Raw genomic sequence first — 20,895 nt, 5'->3', positions numbered from 1 at the left:
AAAGGAGTAGGGTTGCTAACTGCCTGGAGGGAAAAAATGTCCTGTCCCTACAGAGGGCTGTTATAGAGGGTGAAACGCGTCAGCTGCTCATTTCCACACATTAAGCTAATAGAGGTCTTTTGATAAAGCAATATGATATTTTTCTCCTGACCTGTTGGCAACTCTAGAAAGGACTAAAGCCCCACTTTTGAATAAAACTTGAAATTCATGCACTTCCAAGCACCATATTAATTTTAAAAAAGTTGTTGTCTAGAAACATATAAAAGCAGCTCTAAGGGTCAAACAATGAGCGTCTTTGGGGATTCCTGGAATACAGCCACAAAAAGCAGGCACACTGTAGCTCTGGGGACAGAGGATTTTTAACTCTTCTCCCCTTCCCTCTCCTATCTCCACAACTAAAACAAGCTCCTGACTCCCCTTCCCTATTGCTTTTAGCTTAGGTAAGGGGGGAAAGGACAAGCATAATACAGGCACCTGTCTTTTTTCCTGCCAGGTGTTAAACCAGCCTGAGTGGCTGGGGGAAGGTTGATCAAGGAACTGGTGATCTGGAGAAAGGATGAGCGTATAAAAAAACCTGGCTGATACCTGCCCTGCCCTGGACGGCCCAGGCTACTCCAGTCTCAGCAGATCTTGGAAGCTAAGCAGGATCAGCCCTGGTTGATACTTGGATGGGGAGCCCACCAAGGAAGTCTAGAGTTGCTATGCAGCGGCAACCACTTCTGAATGCCCCTTGCCTTGAATCCCTACAAGAAGGGGGGTGGCCATTATCATAAACCCACCCTGGGTCTATGGGTTCTTACCTGAGTATTGCATGCTTGTGGGCATGTAAAGCATGTTCCTCTTTGCTGTGCCACCACCCCAAGTTAAAATCCAGCCTCCCACAATAGCAGTGTCTTGGGGAACCCTGGCAAAGGCTGCCTCAGAGCAAGCAAAAAGGACAGAGTTTCCCAGCTATCCCACCCTTCTCCTGTGAATGCATGTTTAACATAGGGCTATTTTTGGGCAGGAACACACAGGAACGGAGTTCCGGCTGGCTCCCAAGTTGGCCACACCCAGCAGGAACTCATTAGCATAATAGGCCACACCCAACAGCAGAAACTCATTAGGATTGGCTACATTAGGGGTGTGTGGCCTAACATGCAAAGGAGTTCCTGCTACAAAAAAAGCCCTGGGACAACAAACAAGGTAAACAGAATAACAAGCAAAAGGTGGGTGTGGCTGGAGGACCACACTGGTAATGTGGGGGTGCGTCCTAATGTGCTAATGAGCTGTGCTGGTAGGGGTGTGGCCTAATATGCTAATGAGTTTCTGGTGTTGGGTGTGGCCTATTATGCTAATGAGTTCCTGCTGGGCTTTTTCTACAAAAAGAGCCCTGGTTTAACATGTCTAAGTGTGAGCAAGTGATCTAAGGTGCTTGTGAGGAAGAGCTGAATTGTATCCTGCTTTCTTAAACAGGGAAAGACTTTATTCCTATAGAGATTGAGCAAGAGCACAGACAGAGAAAATAGCTATGAATGCCTACTGGTTACAGATGTAATGACAATAATATAAAATATTAGTCCAAGCTGTGCCCAAGAATTCCATAGAAAAAATGGTGTGGCCTTTATAGTCAACAAGAAAGTGCGAAAGGCAGTAATGGGATACAATCTCAAAAACGACAGAATGATCTCAGTCCGAATCCAAGGCAAACCATTCAACATCACAGTAATCCAAGTCTATGCCCCAACCACTGACGCAGAAGAGGCTGAAGTGGACCGGTTCTATGAAGACCTACAACACCTCCTAGCACTAACACCAAAAAAAGATGTCCATATCATCATACGGGACTGGAATGCTAAAGCAGGAAGTCAAGAGGTAACTGGAATAACGGACAAGTTTGGCCTTGGAGAACAAAATGAAGCCGGGCAAAGGCTAACAGTATTGTCAAGAGAACACGCTGGTCATAGCGAACACCCTCTTCCAACAACCTACGAGGCGACTCTACATATGGACATCACCAGATGGGCAACACCGAAATCAGATTGATTATATCATTTGCAGTCAAAGATGGAGAAGCACTATACAGTAAGTAAAAACAAGACCTGGAACTGACTGTGGCTCAGATCATGAGTTACTCATTGCAAAATTCAGGCTTAAACTGAAGAACGTTGGGAAAACCCCTAGGCCACTCAGGTTTGACCTAGATCACATTCCTTATGAGTATACAGTGGAGGTGAAGAATAGGTTTAAGGGAGTATATTGGATAGACAGAGTGCCTGAAGAACTATGGATGGAGGTTTGTGACATCGTACAGGAGGCAGCAATCGGCACCATCCCAAAGAAAAAGAAATGCAAGAAAGCAAAGTGGTTGTCTGATGAGACTTTACAAATAGCAGAGGAAAGAAGGAAAGCGAAAGGCAAAGGTGAAAAGGAAAGATTTACCCAACTGAATGCAGATTTCCAGAGAACAGCAAGGAGAGATAAGTAGCCTTTCCAGAATGAACAATACAAAGTAATAGAGGAAAACAACAGAATGGGAAGGACTAGAGATCTCTTTAAGAAAACTGAAAAATCAAGGGGAAAAGCTGGCCAAGATAAAGGACAAAAACGGTAGGGACCTAACAGAAGCAGAAGAGATTAGGAAGAGATGGCAAGAATACACAGAAGAACTATGCAAGAAGTCCTTGCCTACCATGACGATGTGATCACTGACCTCGAGCCAGACATCCTGGAGTGCGAAGTCAAATGGGCCTTGGAAAGCATTACTAACAACAAAGCTAGTGGAAGTGATGGTATCCCAGCTGAGCTATTCAAAGTCTTAAAAGATGATGCTGTTAAAGTGCTGTACTCAATATGCCAGCAAATTTGGAAAATGCAACAATGTCCACAGGATTGGAAAAGGTCAGTCTACATTCTAATCCCAAAGTGCAATGCCAAGGAATGTTCAAACTATCACACAATTGCACTCATTTCACACACTAGTAAGGTCATGCTCAAGATCCTACAAGCTAGGCTTCAGCAGTACGTGGATAGAGAACTGCCAGAAGTACAAGCAGGGTTTCAAAGAGGTAGAGGAACTAGAGATCAAATTGCCAACATTAGTTGGATTATGGAGAAAGTAAAGGAGTACCAGAAAAACATCTGCTTCATTGACTATGCTAAAGCCTTTGATTGTGTGGATCACAACAAACTATAGCAAGTCCTTAAAGAGATGGGAGTACCAGACCACCTCACATGTCTCTTGAGAAACCTATATAAGGATCAAGAAGTGACAGTGAATCACAAACCGGAATTAAGATTGCTGGGGAAAACATCAACAACCTCAGATATGCAGACGATACCACTCTAATGGCAGAAAGTGAAGAGGATCTCAAAAGCCTCTTGCTAAGGGTGAAAGAGGAAAGCACAAAAACTGGCTTGAAACTCAACAGCAAAAAATTAAGATCATGGCATCCGGGCCCATCACTCCTTGACAAACAGAAGGGGAAGTCACGGAAGCATTGACAGTTCCTGCAATCTAAGATCACTGCAGGTGGTGACTGCAGCCATGAAATTAAAAGATGCCTGCTCCTTGGGAGGAAAGCGATGGCAAACCTAGACAGCATAATAAAAAGCAGAGATCACCCTGCCAACAAAAGTCTGTATGGTGAAAGCAATGGTATTCCCAATGTATGACTGCGAGAGTTGGACTATAAGGAAGGCCAAGAGCCAAAGAATAGATGCTTTCAAATTATAGTGCTGGAGAAGTCTCTTGAGAGTCCTTTAGACTGCAAGGAGATCAAATCAGTCAATCCTAAAAGAAATCAACCCTGACTGTTCCCTGGAAGGCCAGATGCTGAAGCTCAAATACTTTGGCCACTAAATGAGAAGGGAACACTCATTGGAGAAGACCCTGATGCTGGGAAAGATTGAAGGTAAAAGAAGAAGGGGACGGCAAAGGATGAGATGGTTCCAGGGGTGTCAAACTCATTTGTTATGAGGGCCGGATCTGACATAAATGAGACCTTGTTGGGCTGGGCCATGTGTGTCATAAAAGGTAATGCCAGGTAGCAGAGATATAAACTTTTATAAAGGACACAGACAAACACAATTAAAGATTTTTTAAACTTTAAATAACACATTTCCAGTGAGTTCGACACCCCTGGCAGTGTTATTGATGCAATGAACATGACGTTAAGCAAACTCCAGAGGATGACAGAGGACAGGAAGGCCTGGCGTGATGTGGTCCATAGGGTCGCGATGAGTTGGACTGTGCAACTGAACAACACCAACAATTTAACAATGCAGAACAGTTACCTTTGACAACCTTGCCTGGCTGGCTGTGGAACAAATGCACCTCCAAACCCCCTCCCACCTCTTGCAGAGGAATCCAGCTCCCAGCGTTTGGACAGAGCATTTGAACAAAGACTAACAGACATTAACAACCTTTTAAATCCTTCCTGCCCTGTGCTGGCAGGAAGCCTCTCCCAATCCAGATTAGGGGAATCTGCCCCACATGGGAAGGTGCTCCCTCCAATCATTTTGGAGTACGCATCTCACACAACTCCATACCCGGGATCATGTTTTAAAACAACCATCCTTGTTATCAAATGGTTCTCTCTCTAAAGAAACACATGTCCTGCTCTCTGAACTCCTTGTGCATTTTATGGGTCTCTTTCTTGGGAAAATAAACAGCTGCCAGAATCTCATGAACTCCTAGATGCACCTCTGAATCACAACATCCAGAGGTCATTTCGGGGGGGATCGCGGGGGAACACAGTTCCCCCGGGTGAGGTATGGGGGGCGGGGCACATGACGAAGCCCCGCTCCCTGCTTCCGGCCGCCCCGCTTCCGGCCCTCATTCAGCCAGGAGGAGGCAGGAGAAGAGGGAGGGTAAGTTGCTTCCTCCCTGCCTCTCCCCACCCCTGCCTGCCTGGGGCCAGGGAGGGCCTTCGCGGGGCTTCCTTGCACTCCCAACGGCCTTGCAGGTCCACCGCCGGGCCCCTCATGGGGCTCGGCAGTGGAGCTGCAAGGCCGGCGGTGGCGGCCGGGACCATTGGGGGCGGGGTGTGTGGCTTTATGACACATTTCTGGTGATGTCAGGGGGTGTGGCCTTATGGCACACTTCCGGTGATGTCAGGGGGTGTGGTATATGCTAATGAGTTATGCTAATGAGTTCCCCTAGCTCTTTTTCTATGAAATGACCCCTGACAACATCCATAAGTCAGCTTGATAGTACTTTCCACTAGCACGATGTCTGAGAAAGGGCAGAAACTGATGGAAGTCATGCTTGTGAACAGAGAAAAACAAGCGGGGACCTGTAAGGATGTGCGGGGGGGCATCTTATTTCCTCCTCCCCATCATGTCCTCTTTCCTTTCCCTGAAAACCCCCATAGCTTCTCCACTTTTCTTGTTTCCTTCTTTTTCTTTTTTCTACTGGCCATATGAGCATGTGAACCTGCCTTATACCAAATCAGGCTAAGACCATTTGGACCATTATTGTCTTCTGTGTCTAGGTGGAGCAATTCAGAGTCCCAGGCAAAGAAAATTCTTTATAGTATATTTTTATCTAACCCTTCCTCTAAGAAGCTCAGGGTGGCATACCTGGTTTTCTTCTCCTTCATTTTATTCACATAACAACCCTGTGAAGTACGTTAGGCAAGACAGCTTGAATGGCCCAAATTGGGCCATACTCCATCACACTAACCCAGAGGTGTCGAACTCATTTCTTACAAGGGCCGGATCTGACATAAATGTCACTTTGTTGGGCCAAGCCATGTGTGCCATAAAATGTAACACAAAGTACCGGATATATAAACTTTATAAAGATGATTTCAAATGCTGAATGGCAATAGTAAGCATGATTGGATTAGGTGTGATATGGAGAGGGGTGGAGATATCAGCATTGGTAATGAGAAAGGAAACCTAGGTATAGGAGGATTCAGTCCAGGAGAATGCAAAGAATAAATGGAAATAAGTCTGAAGAAGTGAGGAGTGACTCACAAAAGCACATACCCTACCACAATTTTGTTAGTCTTTAAAGGTACTACTGGACTCTTACTCTTTCTACCACTAATAGAAACCACAACATTCAAAAACCAGTGGGGGAACATTTTAACCTTCCAGTTGCTGACCTAAAAGTAGCAGTTCTCTTACAAAGGAATTTCAAAGGGAGATTAGAAAGAGAGACTGCTGAATTGCGATTGATCATTAAGCCCAAGAAGCAAACTCCTGGACTGCACTGAAACCTAGGTTTCTTCTCTCATTACCAATGCCTGCTATTGTCTTTTGACATCTGAAATCACTTCACTTTCCAAGATATAAGGACAGATGGACTCGCATTCCAGCTGTACCTGAAGAAGTGAGCAGTGATTCATGAAAGCTCATGCCCTGCCACAAATGTTGTTAGTCATAAAGGTGCTACTGTACTCTTGCTCCCTTTCACTAATAAGGAATGCAAGCTGTGCTGTTAGGTTTCTCCCCCCACCACCACCACCCATCTGTTAGAAATGGAAAGGGGGGGGGATCTCTCCAAGTGTCATGGGATGGAGACACACCTCCTCTCTCTCATACTTGGAATAAAACATTTTTGGTCTTAAACACAGGACTCCTCCCCCCATACCTGGAATGAAACTTTTTTTGGTCTTAAACACAGGACTCCCCCCCCCATACCTGGAATAAAACATTTTTGGTCTTAAATACAGGACTCATTTTCTCTCTTTTTCTGATGTGTCCCCTCTGGCTCCCTGCCTCTCTCCCTCCCGTCCTCCCTCTCGCTGAAGAAAAAGTGTCCTTATGCCTGGAATAAAACATTGCTGGTCTTCTTAAAAGTTCCACAGGATGCCATGCCCCCCCCCCTTTCTGGTTCTTTTCCTCTCCCTCCCTCCCCAGAGGAGGGGGAGGGGGAGGAGCCCTCAGCCAATTGAAGGAAAGTTTTTTCTCTCTCCTCTGAAGGAGAAACTAGGAGAGACTGGCCAGAAGGAGCTGCAATGTAAGGAACAGGAAGCAGGAAGCAGCACACAGCCAGTTGCTCTCGGGCCAGATTGGGGCTGGATCCTGCCCGTGGGCTGTATGTTTGACACCCCTGCTCTAACCACTGCACCACACTTGCTTCTTTCTCCAAACAGCTCTACCAGAGACCAGTGGAACATCCTGTACAGAGAAGCATGACAAGACTCTTTCTTCTGATGCTCATTAGAAGACTATCTTATGTTTTTAAATGGTTAATGATAATTTTTCATTGTTCTTACAATGTTTTGAACTGTGTCTTTGTGGATCTTTGTTTTTGGAAGGCAGAATGTCAATAAAAATAGAATAAATATAAATGAATAAATACCATGTCAACAAGCCCTAGATCCATGGTGTTTCTCCCCAAGGAAGAGAGTGACGGTGATCTGGCTTTATGTAATTACATAACATGGATTCCTTAATTACAGACTCGCCTATCATAATTATTGTACTGTACTCTTGCCAGTACTCATACAGCTGTTTCTGTGGTCCTCAGGCACCTCCCATGGATGGGTTGCTGAAACAGGTTTCCACTCAGCATTAGTGCACTGTGATACTTAGAACTATGTTTTCCAGTATGTGCCTTGTCTGCAGACACTTTGGGTTAAAAAAAAAAAGTGGCAACACAGGAGGGAAGACAAGGATCATTCCCTTTCTACTCCTATCAATGCTCATGAACATCAGCAGAAGTTCTTCAGATCCAAACCCAGGAACAGAGAAGGCCAAACCCTAAATGAAATGAAGCTACATGAATCCATTCATCATACTGTTGTTAATAACCATCTCCTCATATCCATGCTACCTAGATTAAATATATGCAGTACCTGGACCAGCCACAACCGCCCCAGGACAGGGGCGGGGGCCACAGGAGCCGAGTGAGACCCACCCACTACCCTCTTACCTCATTTGCCCCCTGTAGGCACAGCCAGAGCCTCCATGAAGGGGACCTGGGTGACAACAGCAGCTAAGTACATGTCTCACCCCAGAATAGTTGCCTAGTGCTGATGTTGAAATGGAAATGCCAAGGAAGGACAAGCTTCCAGGGAAGAAGCCAAACCAGCCAGCAATCGTGGCCACGGCAAGGCCAGGGAGAGGCCAGGCTTGACAGGAGTGTGGGCCATGGGGAGAGATGGAAGGCCTGCCAGGAGATATCTATTGAGGAGAAGGGGCAGGTAGACAGGGGGGAAGTGGTGCTCCCACCCCAGCTCAAATAATTACTCATGCCATAGGGCTGGGGCTGAGAAGTGGGGCTGGGGGTTGAATGGCAGGGGCAGGGAGGAAGGATAAAAGGAGGCTGCACATGAAAAAATAAAACTACTGTATAATACAGCACAAATATTATTAGCAGAATACATTTTACATCTGTTCATGCATATCAGTTAAGTTATTTGTGGCACATAAACAGCCAGAGGCACACAATTGTTTGCCTTGAGGAAATTCTGACTTCCCATAAGTGACTTTTTACATGTTTGGGATAATATGAGGTAAGAATTAACCTGAAATCTAAGGATTCAGTGAACCTGAGAGACTAACTTCCCCTTTTTTTGCCATATAGTGATGTGTCCTCAGATAACCCACAGGCAAGAGAGACACAACCTCTTTTCTCCTACACCAAAGCAGCAGTGAGAAATTCATGATAGGGGAATCTTTCTTTTCCTTTCCATCAGTATTACCAACAGGAATCCAGGTGAGTTCGCAGAACAGTCAGCACCTGAAGGATTATAGCCAATGATTCTGAATTGTAATACGGGGCCTACTGGTGTAAATCAGGGCTTCAGACAAGCCTCTGTGGCATAGAGCCAAGACTGTGGGAGAATCAATAGGCACCACATGAGAAAAAAGTCCTGGGTTTAGATTTCATCATCCTTGATCCAGCAAGATAGCGAGGTGATCATAACAGCAATGGCTGTTCTGGAATGAAAGCAATTAGCTCCACTTTTAGGTCTGCCTGCCAGTCCCACTAATTACTGCAACATCCTGCAATGCACACAGAGACCCCCACAGTGCACACAGAGATGCACATAGTGGCAAATTTCCTCCCACTAACATACTCTGCAAAAACACTCACAGCCCCAAACAGACACATGCCACAGAACCACAGCTGCAGTGTATGTTTGTCACATCTATATTCTCAAATTAGCTCTCAAGCCTCGTATCATATATTTTTGTTTATTTATTTATTTTTCATATTTATACCCCGCCCTCCCCAGTGGGCTCAGGGCGGCTTACAGCGGCTTCCTGAGGAAGAGTGAGTTCTTCAAGGTCAGTATTGGGCTGGGGAATACAAAGAATTTCCCATAACAAGTCCAACACTGCAGGCACTGCAGTGAGCAAAGTTTCTTACAGCTAAGCAGCAGCCAGTGGTGCTGACTGTGTCCCATCTTCACCAAGTCAAGCTCTCTTTCTTGTTCCAGTAACGCAGCCTCAGGAGTCTTCCAGACAGCCTTAATACTCCAGCTTCGTTTCCTTTATTACTGTCTTATTCCCCTCATTTCCACGCAGGATTGTTAGCAATCCCTTGTTGTCCTGGTCTTTCTGAAACCTGTTCTCCCCTTTTTTCTCCCTGAAAATGGCTTAATTTTGTGGTTTTGACAATCTGAAATGCCTGTGTCATTTGGCAATGCTCCACCCACCTTGTCATTTGGGGCAGGGTTGGCAGTGTTTTTTAAAATATATTTTCATCCCCCCCCACAAAAAAACACCGAAAACTGAATAGTCTGTAAACTAAAGTATCACACACAAACACACACACATGCAGGGAAGTTCCACATAAAAACAGGCATTGTGGAACGATGGTTTTAACTCTGACACGAGTCAATCACCACAAAGCAGAAACCCCCCAAATACCATTTTTATTGACTTTTAGTCAACCTACCCCAGAGACTTCACATTGCAAGAGAAGGCCAGGTATACACCCTACCTGTTTCCCCAGTGTCATAAAAGAAGTTGATTGTTAATTGACTCAGCATTCCCAATATCCCAGATTGTAATGACGAGGGCAGTTCCTATTCTAAGCATGTTTGACAGGAAAAAGAAAGAGCCATGCACATTTTTCCACAATCATCGTGATTTATGGTTAATGTGGGTGTTGTGGGGCAACATCAGATTGTTATGGAACAGCAATACCACACCCTTCCTCTACCCCAGTGTTTCAGCACGCTCCTGGCCTCCAGGTCATGAGGCAATAACACTCATCACAGGCAACTTTCCTTTGACAAGCTATCACTGATAAGCTAATAACACTGGCAAGCAATGCTGGTAACCTGGATCCCCATTTTATGTCTTTGTTGAAAGGCATGGGGTTTTTTGTGGGACACTTGCCCCTTTATAACAGGATGAGAGCTCTAGGGCAGAAACTGCCAGTACGGCACTGGCTGGAAGTGTTGTGAAGCTGGCACCCTCCCCCCCTGTGCTACCACACAGTAGAGGTAACTGTCTGCTGGCACAGAAGCTGTGTGCTCGGATGAAGCTGCCGCAGGCAATCCAGCTCATTGGTGCTGACGCCTGTTCTCAGAAACATTCCCAGGAGTTGGGAAGGCCAACACCCTATCCCAGCCAAAGAGTCACCAAGTGGAAACAGGCAACTGGACTCCAACTGCACTTCAATAAGAGGCTCCAAGCTTGGAGGGAGGATCCAGCAAGGTCACTCCAGGTTCTGCTCACCACAATCACATTGCTCTGTCTTGCTACCACTCATTAACCCAGTTAGACTGACAGGAAAAATAAAGAGGCACTGACAAAGGGAAATTTTTTAAAGCCTCAAAAGAAAAGGATGGTGAATTATGTAGTATAAAATATACTATCAACTAACACATTGTTGGTAGTCATCAGATTGTCTTCAGCATACCCTGAGTTTATGGCTAGCTTCAGGTGGTTATTACTTCATTCTTCAAAGGAAAATACTGTTTTTTAATGTATTTAATCAGATACCCCGCCCTCCCAGCCTAGGCTTAGTCCACTGTGTTCTAAACATGTGACAATAACTCCTGGTGACCAGTTAGAGTTCTGATTGGCCCCTGTCATTCTCAGAAATGTGATGAAAGGCTAGGGACTCTTTGAGAATGGTGTGACTGCAAAAGGCAGAGAAGCATTTAGGAGAGCTCAGCTCATCAGCAAGATATGTACAAGGTCACTAGTTACTCTATAAGACCACCATTCATGAGTCTATATGGCTATGACATAATCTCTCTGGTGCACTTCCTTCTTACACTGCATGAGCCTCCCTGTGGTCAACCCTAATAATCCAGGGAACTGTTTCTGGATCTAGAGCATCATATTCAGGCAGGAGATCCTCGTGCTAAGCCCCTTCTGCCTTGCTGTTGTACTGATTCAGCATGATGTCTTTTTGGGAAAAAAAAGGACCGGAAACCTACTGAACCACAGTTCCCCAGGAGAATGGGGTTTATGCAAGCACAAAAGGACAGCGCAAGCAAGGAATGCAGGGAAGGGATCTTCTGAGCTTCCTTGCTGTGGAGCCTTAGATCCTTGAAATCTGCCTTCCCAGTCTTTGGCCACTGCCTTCTTCCCCACCTCCAGCACACTGAAAGCCCTGCTCCTCCCCCTCAGCATCCACTCCCACCCCCCTGTGCCTTTCCATTTCCCTGAGCAGCCCCTTTCAGTCCCAAGCTTATTAACTGAAGCAGGCAGCTGCCCGTGACAATTGCACCAGCTGCTCACCCCCATCAGCAGCCTCCTCATTAGAGAATGACTTCTTGAGACTCCATCAAACGGAAACCACCACCTTCTGAATCTCTGTGTTTAGGGCACTATGACTGCTAACAGCTGGGGCCCTTAGGAGTCTAGAGTAGGCAGATGTTGAGACAGTGGTTGGTGACAGTGACCTCCACTAGTCCTTGCCCCAGCAGCATCCAGCACAGACAGCGCTGCCAAGTACATATACCCAGTCATCACCCAGAGCACAGCAAATGCTAAAAGCTGGCATAAAATTTTACACAGAGGCTACACAGGCTGCTGTGGTCTGATGGGCTGTGCATTCCATCAACGGTCTTCTTCTGTTCAGCAGGAGAGAGTCTTACCTTGTTGTAGTAGTGCAGGTGGACAGTGTGCCACTGCCCATCACTCACACCCCCTGGAATGAATGGGGAGACTGTGCTTGTTGATTCTCCTGAGGAAAGGATGAGTCACAACTCAGAGAAAGGATCTCGAGGAGGGAATACATCATCATCATCATCATCATCATCACCACCATCATTATCCTGCCATCATTTCTCACAACAGCCAAGGAGAGATGGCATCTAAGCTCAACATGGTGGTCCTAGGGTAATGGCAGCATAAGGCAGTGGTGTGGAAGAAGTAAGGCTGAGGAAATAAGAAGCAGGGCTCCAGGGGAAGGGAAAAGAGGTTTGGCAAAAGTGAAGAGGAGAGGGGGCAGTTAAGGCAATGCTTGGGGGTTCATCGGCTGGAGCTTAACCATACCTGCTGAGAAGGTAAGCTGCACTTGCTCCTGCACGATCTCCAGTGCAACAAAGTCGTGGCGTTCATTGAAACGGCCATTGTACAGGAGCAGCCCATCCCGTTCCTTAGTGGCAAACCTGCCCAACAGAAAAGAGAGGTGAGTCCTCTTATCCAAGATCCAACCATTAATTTCAAAACATTCACAGCAGAAGTGGTAGATGGGAGCACAGCTAAGATGATTGAGGGAATCTCCTGCCCAGGCATAAACTCCGTGGCTAATGCCCCCACGAAAAGGCTCTAGAAAGACAAAAGCATTTTCTCCTTTCAGATCTATACAGCACTACATTATAGGACATGCTGGGCTGGGCTGCAACCCACACATTCCATGTAAACACTTGTTTGTCCTCTGCAATCATGTACGCACAGAGGCATGCCACTCGTAGGTATGGCCTCCTATCATATGTTCATGCATTGCAGCAAATAACCATACGTATTCAGTAGTTGTGACATGTGGGATTCACACAATTTCCTGCATGGACTGTAAATGTAGGAAATTCATCATGTGTGAAGTGGCTCTGGCTCTGAGCTGTTTGTTGCTAGGTTCCCAAGATTTCTCCAAACAAGTAAGCCTAGCCTAACAAAGGCATTCCTATGTGATTAGGTGTGCTGCTTCCTTAACACAAAGGAGTGCCTAAGTGGGCTGGCTCAGCTGTGACTCATCCTGGCACCCTTCCCCCACCTCAACACTCCATTCATTAATTTTGGCAGTGAGTGGCTGTGTGTGTAAACACAGCACAGGAATAAGAGCAAGGGGAAATTCCAGAGGCTGAGTGCACAAAACCAATTCCACCATTGTCTGTGGAGAACCGTAGCCAGCAGGCTTTACAAACCAATGAGCAAGATGCCACTGCATGCTTTACAAATGGTTGGTGTGGTGGAAGAGGGATATCTACATTGAATCATGAGCATCCAATCACTGCCCCCCAAAATACAAACTCAAAACCACTTGCACATAACTGAATTTATACTATGAAGTGCCAAGCCAAGGTCTCAAGCTGAAAAGCAAGTGTCTGAGCAGACCCAAGGAATATACAGAGGAAAGGGAGGAACCAAATTAGGATTGGGAATTAGGAAGCCAGGAGTAACATTTTTTAGTTGAATTAGAGCAGATAAACATATAAGCAGACCCAAGGAATATACAGAGGAAAGGCAGGAACCAAATTAGGATTAGGAATTAGGAAGCCAGGAGTAACATTTTCTAGTTGAATTAGAGCAGATAAACATATGCAGATTCAGAAAAAGATCCGACTAAGATACAACCAGTGGACACTCTCATAGTTATTAATCTGCCAGGCATGAAAAAAGGCATTTTGGGCTAACAGAAGACCCTGTCCAAGAACATTGTGAATGTGGCTTTTGTTTTATAATCTGCCGTAGGACCAGGCCACCCATTCTCTATCCCCCCATCTCATCAGGTGGACTGGGCAGGGAACATACCAGCAGGCTAAACATGAGTAAGAGTAAACAATCCACTCAGAGTGGGTGTGGCCCTCCCCAACTGTTAATGCTGCCAAGATGAGATCTGACCGTCAGTGTAATCCAAAAGACTGATATCCTTCTAAACCCACTGACTACAAAGGATTTAGAAGGGTGAAATTCTGTTGTGGATTGCACCGGAAATCCTTTGAAACGGGCATTAAATCAGGAGGTGTGACTGACTGGCAATTTGACATGAGTCCAAAGAATTCAAAATACCAAATGCCAAAACCACCAAACAAAAAATTAGCTCAGGAACATTCACTCTACTAAAAATGGCCATGGGGATTAGCTGTTTAAATGGGTTTCAGTGAAATATCAAAGCCATTTTTGCCCCTGGCTGGATTATTATGGAATGGGAGATTTCCTTGTTGTACTGTCTAGTCCAAAGAGATGGGAATAAATCTGGGGGGAAGTTGATGGGCTACAGGCTTGGACATGTTAAGTCTCCCCAGTTGGTTTCAACGCTTTGGGGCATCCTTTCTTTCTCCTTTCTACAATGTTCTGTAGTAGGGCAAACGCAGGCTGATTGCTAGCACTGTGCTAAATAGCCACTTGGTTACAGATTAGGAACAGAAAGTGATGGCAAAATGAACACAGGAATTAAAAGTCTCACAAACAAACCTGGCTCCATTTACAGGTGTCCTGTGACCCCATTCTTTCTCTACTGGCAAATTCCTTAGGGAGACTACCCTTGCATTTTGGGAATACAGTACCTTCACCCTGCTAATAAACCAAATTTGAAAGGAAATGAATGGAACTGACTGCCAGGAGTTGAGAGGAGATGGCAGGAGATAGCTAATTTGTAAACTATTTCCTGTTAGAGCAGGATGGGCCATTTCCGCACACATGGGAGATAGTTTAAACATCAGTGTGATAAGTCATTCCTAGACTGTACCACTTCAAAATGCAGGTGGGAGAATCTATATTTGAAAGCACCCTTGTTGTTGTTGTTCAGTCACACAGTCGAGTCCGACTCTTCGCGACCCCATGGACCAGATCACGCCAGGCCTTCCTGTCTTCCGCCGTCCTCTGAAGTTGGCTCAATTTCATGTTCGTTGCATCTATGACACTGTCTAACCATCTCATCCTTTGCCATCCCCGTCTTCTTTGATCTTCAATCTTTCCCAGCATCAGGGTCTTCTCCAGTGAGTGCTCCCTTCTCATTTGGTGGCCAAAGTATTTGAGCTTCAGTTTCATTATCTGGCCTTCCAGGGAACAGTCAGGGTTGATTTCTTTTAGGATTGACTGATTTGATCTCCTTGCAGTCCAAGGGACTCTCAAGAGTCTTCTCCAGCACCATAGCTCAAAAGAATCTATTCTTCAGCGCTCGGCCTTCATTATAGTCCAACTCTTGCAGCCATACATGACTACTGGGAATACCATTGCTTTGACCATGCGGACTTTTGTTCCAGGTTGATATTTCTACTTTTTATCATGCTGTTTAGGTTCGCCATCGCTTTCCTCCCAAGGAGCAGGCATCTTTTAATTTCATGGCTGCTGTAACAGTCTGTGCTCATCTGGGATCCCAGGAATGTGAAGTCTGTCACTACTTCCATGACTTCCCCTTCTATTTGCCAAGGAATAATGGGGCCAGATGCCATGATCTTAGTTTTTTTGCTGTTGAGCTTCAAGCCCACTTTTGTGCTCTCCTCTTTCACTCTGAGCAAGAAGCTCTTTAGATCCTCTTCACTTTCTGCCATTAGAGTGGTATCGTCTGCATATCTGAGGTTGTTGATCTTTTCCCCAGCAATCTTAATTCCCGCTTGTGATTCATCCAGGCCAGCATTTCGCATGTATGTTTAAAAGGAGCATAAGCTCCCACTGTTTTCTGTTCTGGTTTCTTACTGAGTTGAGTGCTTGTTCGTTACTTCCAATAAAGCTGAATCACTTGCTGAATCACTCTAAGAGTCCTTTGTTAGTGCGATCTAACAGTCTGAGTTCTCTGCTGTGACCTGTCTGTCCTGGGTGGCCCTCCACGGCATAGCCCACAGCCTCATCAAACCACGCAAGCCCCCTCGCCACATCAAGGCAGTGATCCATGAGGGAAAGCACCCTACTCAAAATAAAATCTGCCTGTCTGTTAGAATGCCTAAGACAAAATGTTTTGACCTAGCCTTCCATCTGAAACACAGGAAATTCTTTACACAGGGCACTAAACCTGCCCTGCAGGGTGAGATAGCAAAGGTTAGGTCACAGATTTCACATACATTTCATTCTCCCAGGTCCAGGGCTTTTTTTTGTAAAAAAAGCCCAGCAGGAACTCATTAGCATAATAGGCCACACTCAACAGCAGAAACACATTAGCCTATTAGGCCACACCCCTGACAGAGCAGCTCATTCGCCTATTAGGCCACACCCCCACGTTACCAGAAGTGTGGTCATTCAGCCACACCCACCTTTTGCTTCTTATTCTGTTTACCTTGTTTGTTGTCAAAACCCAGGGCCTTTTTTGTAGCAGGAACTCCTTGCATGTTAGGCCATACACCCCTAATGTAGCCAGGCCTAATGAGTTTCTGCTGTTGGGTGTGGCCTATTATGCTAATGAGTTCCTGCTGGGCGTGGCCAACTCGGGAGCCAGCCAGAACTCCGTTCCTGTGCGTTCCTGCCCAAAAATAGCCCTGCCCAGGTCAGTCCCAATGCCACAGGTCTACCACAGTGGCATTTATAATTCACCCATCCACAGCCAAATATGGTCTTGTGACCCAGCTCTAAAACTAGGGTTGCCCGCCTCCAGGTGGTAGCTAGAGATCTCCTGGGATTACAGCTGATCTCCAGGCGACAGAAATCAGTCCACTTGGAGAAAATGGCCGCTTTGGAAAGTGGAGTCTGTGGCAATATACCCCATTAAAGTCCCTCCCCTCCCTAAACCACACCCTCTTCAGGCTCCACCCCCAAATATCCAGGTATTTCCCAACCCGGAGCTGACAACCCTATCTGAAACAGCATTCATAAGAGAGGGTCAGTTCAGACACAGTGTTGAAACCATAGTTAACTGTGGTTCATTTGCAACACCAGGATTCCCTTCACAGATGATCATCCAAATCCTAGGTTGCCTTAACAGATACTAGTCTCATTGCCTTCACTCTTGCCCTCACTACCCTGCAAGAACCTGTATAGTATCCCAACTGGGACTGTGGTAAGGAAGGAACAAGATAGGATTAAGCCAGGATGTCTGTGTTCATACATCATACAAAACCATGGTTAACATTAATTGTGGTTAATAAACCAGGTTCAAGATATGGTTTCAGATTAAATAGGTTGTGGAGTGCTGCATGGTTAGAATATTCACAATAACCACAGTTAAATTAACTGAACCATGATTTCCCTTGATTCTGGAACCAAACCTTAGACTGCTTTTTAGGCTTCTGCCTGCATGAAGTCACACTGGGTGTCATTAGGCTTATTCAGTAGTTACACTTCCACACCGTCAAGGCCTAACTATATATCACGTTGTCCTGTGTGCTCCCCTCCCATGTCTGCCCCTGTCAGCCAGACATGCATTGGGAGTTGCATACTTGAAACAGCTCCCAGGTACACAGAGGCCCAATTTAGATAGGTACTGCAGTGTGCAAGAGGAGGGGCTTAAGCCTTCTCCCCTGCATTTTTTCCCCAACATATAACTTTCCCCAGCAGGGCTAACAGTGGCTCCCAAAGGCCATTTCTGGTTAGATAAATAGTGCAGAGGGGAAGGTTTAAGCCTTCTCCCTCTGTACTCTGTGGTACCAATACAAATTCATCCCCTGCAGTCATAGTGTAATTCTGCTAGAAGCTGGAAGGGATCTCCAGGGTCATCTAGTCCAACCCCCTGCACAATGCAGGAAATTCACAAATATCTCCCCCCTACCCCCAGTGACCCCTGTTCTATGCCCAGAAGGGGGGGGGACAACACAACCCTCCAGGATCCCTGGCCAAACTGGCCAAGAGAAAAATGGCTTCCTGATCCCAAAGTGGTGATTAGCATTTCCCTGGGCATGTAAGAAAGGGCCACAAGAACTAAGCACTGATGCAACCCTTCCTGCCCTACCTTTTCGTGATTGCCCAAGTTCACAGAATCAGCAGTGCTGTCAGTTGGCCATCACCTCCTGAGGAAGCCCGTTCCACTGAGGAACTGCTCTAGTTCTTCTTAATGTTTAGTAGAAAACTCTTTTGATTTAATTTCAAGCCATTGGTTCTGGTCCAAACTTCTGGGGCAACAGAAAACAACTCCACACCATCTATATGACAGCCCTTCAAGTACTTGAAGATGGTTATCATATCACCTCTCAGGTAGATAGGCTCAAGGTGGACACATTGTAGGGCGGGGGGAATAATGGCAATGTAACATATTAGGTAGGCTTTTACATATACTAATTTTTAGTGCAAGACGCCATGAATACTATATCCACAGTCAGTGGCCAGTGACACACATCTTTAAGAGAAACATCACTTCACAGGAACCTGAAAATGTCAGATATTCAAATTAAATGGCCCCATTTCTAGGGTATTCAAATATGACTGCCCTTGACATTCCATATTAAATTAGCTGTATTCACATGTTCAAAAAGCACTGTAATTGAAACTGGGTGTCAGTATCATATCTCATTCACATTTTCCTTTAGAACACAGAATCTCGCTCAGAATTTTCCATCAACCCTGCACAAATCAATTTTATAATTCCTGCCTTGACCTGGATAGCCCAGGCAAGCCCGATCTCATCAGATCTCAGAAACTAAGCAGGGCCGACCCTGGTAAGTACTTGGATGGAAGACCTCCAAGGAATACCAGGGCTGAGACGTGAAGGCAGGCAATACCAAGCCACCTCTCTGAAATGTCCAAGCCCCATTAGGAGTTGCCAGAAGTCAACCATGATTTCCAGGCACACATACACACACACAAACACTCACAAATTATTATTTTTTTGTAACTCCCATCTATTCCTGAGCAGGAAATGTCTCACCAGGAAAAAGGCAACTGTTCCTGCCTGTCACTCAGAGAGCCAAGTCTGGCAAGTCTGGGAGACCCAAATTCGAATCCCCAATCTGTCATGGAAGCTTGCTGGGTGACCATGGGTTAGGGTTACTAGACTTTCCACCACAGAAGGCAACTTCCCACCCCCATGCTCTGGCATCTGCCCTCATTCAGTGGAACAACAGGAGCAAAAATGATGTTGTGCAATGCTGTGAAGCTGCTTTCATGTACTCACCTGCAAGTGACATCATGGCATCATGTACTGTGGCTTTCCCCAGTCTCCAACACCACCACCACCCAATTTCCCCAGCTGGCAACCCTACCTTGGGCCAGTCACACACTCTCAGCTGTTCTGGGGATAGAAGGGGGGGGGCCTCTCAGGGCTGTTATGAGGATAAAAAGGAGCTGGGGAGAATGACATAAGCCACTTTGGGTCCCCACTGGGGAGAAAAGTGGGATATAAATGAAGTAAATAAATACATTTAGGATATTCCCAAAGCTTAGATGTTTGCAGCATTGTTCTAAACTGGTTATAAGCCACATAGAAGAAACTCTCTCTCTTCAGAGCCCAACTGGACTTCCAAACTACTGATGTGCGGGGTTACTGGGGCAGACAAATCTGCAGCTGGTGGAGAATGCTAGGCTTATCAACCACTGCTGCTTATCTGGGCTGCCAAACGTGGTTCCCATCTGAGCAACACAGGCGTTACACTCCCTGGTGACCCCACTGTGTATTGCTCCCCTGAGCTGATTCATTACAGGCTGTCAGCACTTGGCTTAACACACACACACACACACATACACACACACACACAGAGTAAGAAATGTGACAAGTGCAGAGCAGATTGGAGGCTCCAACGACCCTTGGCTGGGGACAAAGAGGCCTTGGCTGGCTGGGTCCTTTGTACTAGTCTAACAATAAGGATGGAACAAGGGAGGATTAAAGTGTAGGCAAGGCCAGGAAAGGGGGGTGGGCTATGTGATCTCATCCAAGTAGCTACTTATAATGGGATAATGCCCTTCGCTAGCAAATGTGCTTTCCATGGGAAAACGGCAAAATAGGAAATGAGGTTCCCTAATTCCAAAAACTGTAAGGACTGTTTTCCCCTGGAGGAAGTTCCACTCTGGGTGCTGTTAATTTAATAGTATTCCTATAACATAGGAGAGAGGAAAATACTGGAAAACAACCCCCAGCCCCAGCCTGCACTACTAGAAGGGTGAAAGAGGCATGGCCTATTTGTATGGCAGCTTCCCAAAGTGGAGGAACATCCCTGGAGAGGAAGAACCTCTTTTTAGTTGTGTGGTCCGGGAGTGGGGGGGTGGCAGGCACAATGGGAGACCTAGGAAAAACATGGAGGTTCCTTCCATATGTGTGTTCCATTGCTGCAAAGGCAGCTATATTTGCAGTGTCAGTGAGTGCATCACAAGGAATCATCTCCACGTGAAACAGCCACAAATGTTTCTGCTGCTATCCCTGCAAAGTAGCTAAGTCCACAGCTCAGTTTGTAGCTCAGACAAACATTGTGCAGGTATCAGGGGTCATTTCATAGAAAAAGAGCTGCAGGAGCTCATTAGCATATGGTATGCTAATGAACTACTAGGCTATTAGCATATGCCACACCCCCTGACATCACTGGAAGCAAAAGGGGGGGAGCATCTTCAAAAGCCTCCCCTTCCCTTCCCCAGCTGGTCTGGTGGGGGAGCGAAGAGAGAAGGGGTTTAAAGTTTAAACCCCTTCTCACTACAGTTGGGCCACAGTAGGAGGAAAAGAGGGAAGGAAAGAGAGAGAGTAGAGAGAAAGAAAGAAAGAAAGAAGGAAGGAAGGAAAGAGGGAAAGAAAGAGAAGGAAAGAAGGAAGAAAAGAAGGAAAGAAAGAGGGGATAAAAAGAGAGAAGGAAAGAGGGAAAGAAAGAGAGAGAAGGAAAGAAGGCGGGAAAGAAAGAAAGAAAGAAAGAAAGAAAGAAAGAAAGAAAGAAAGAAAGAAAGAAAGAAAGAAAGAAAGAAATGGTAGAGCAGAGACAGACAGGT

The 20,895-nt window shown here is 45.9% G+C and overlaps 1 protein-coding gene across 1 annotated transcript in view; it reads right to left on the bottom strand.

The window, feature by feature from the left end:
* The window catches only part of CELSR2 (cadherin EGF LAG seven-pass G-type receptor 2), a 132,388-nt gene that overhangs the window by 40,531 nt on the left and 70,962 nt on the right, over positions 1–20,895 (bottom strand). The window contains exons 5-6 of the mRNA XM_015412082.1: positions 12,403–12,518; positions 12,003–12,091 (exon numbers count right to left, since the gene is read on the bottom strand). Of these exons, the coding sequence (XP_015267568.1) occupies positions 12,003–12,091; positions 12,403–12,518 (205 nt within the window). The remainder of the gene's footprint in view (positions 1–12,002; positions 12,092–12,402; positions 12,519–20,895) is intronic.

This window comes from Gekko japonicus, unplaced genomic scaffold, assembly GCF_001447785.1.
Source record: "Gekko japonicus isolate JY-2015 unplaced genomic scaffold, Gekko_japonicus_V1.1 scaffold697, whole genome shotgun sequence".
NCBI classification, from domain to species: Eukaryota; Metazoa; Chordata; class Lepidosauria; order Squamata; family Gekkonidae; genus Gekko; species Gekko japonicus.
This window is presented reverse-complemented; position numbering and strand designations above follow the sequence as displayed.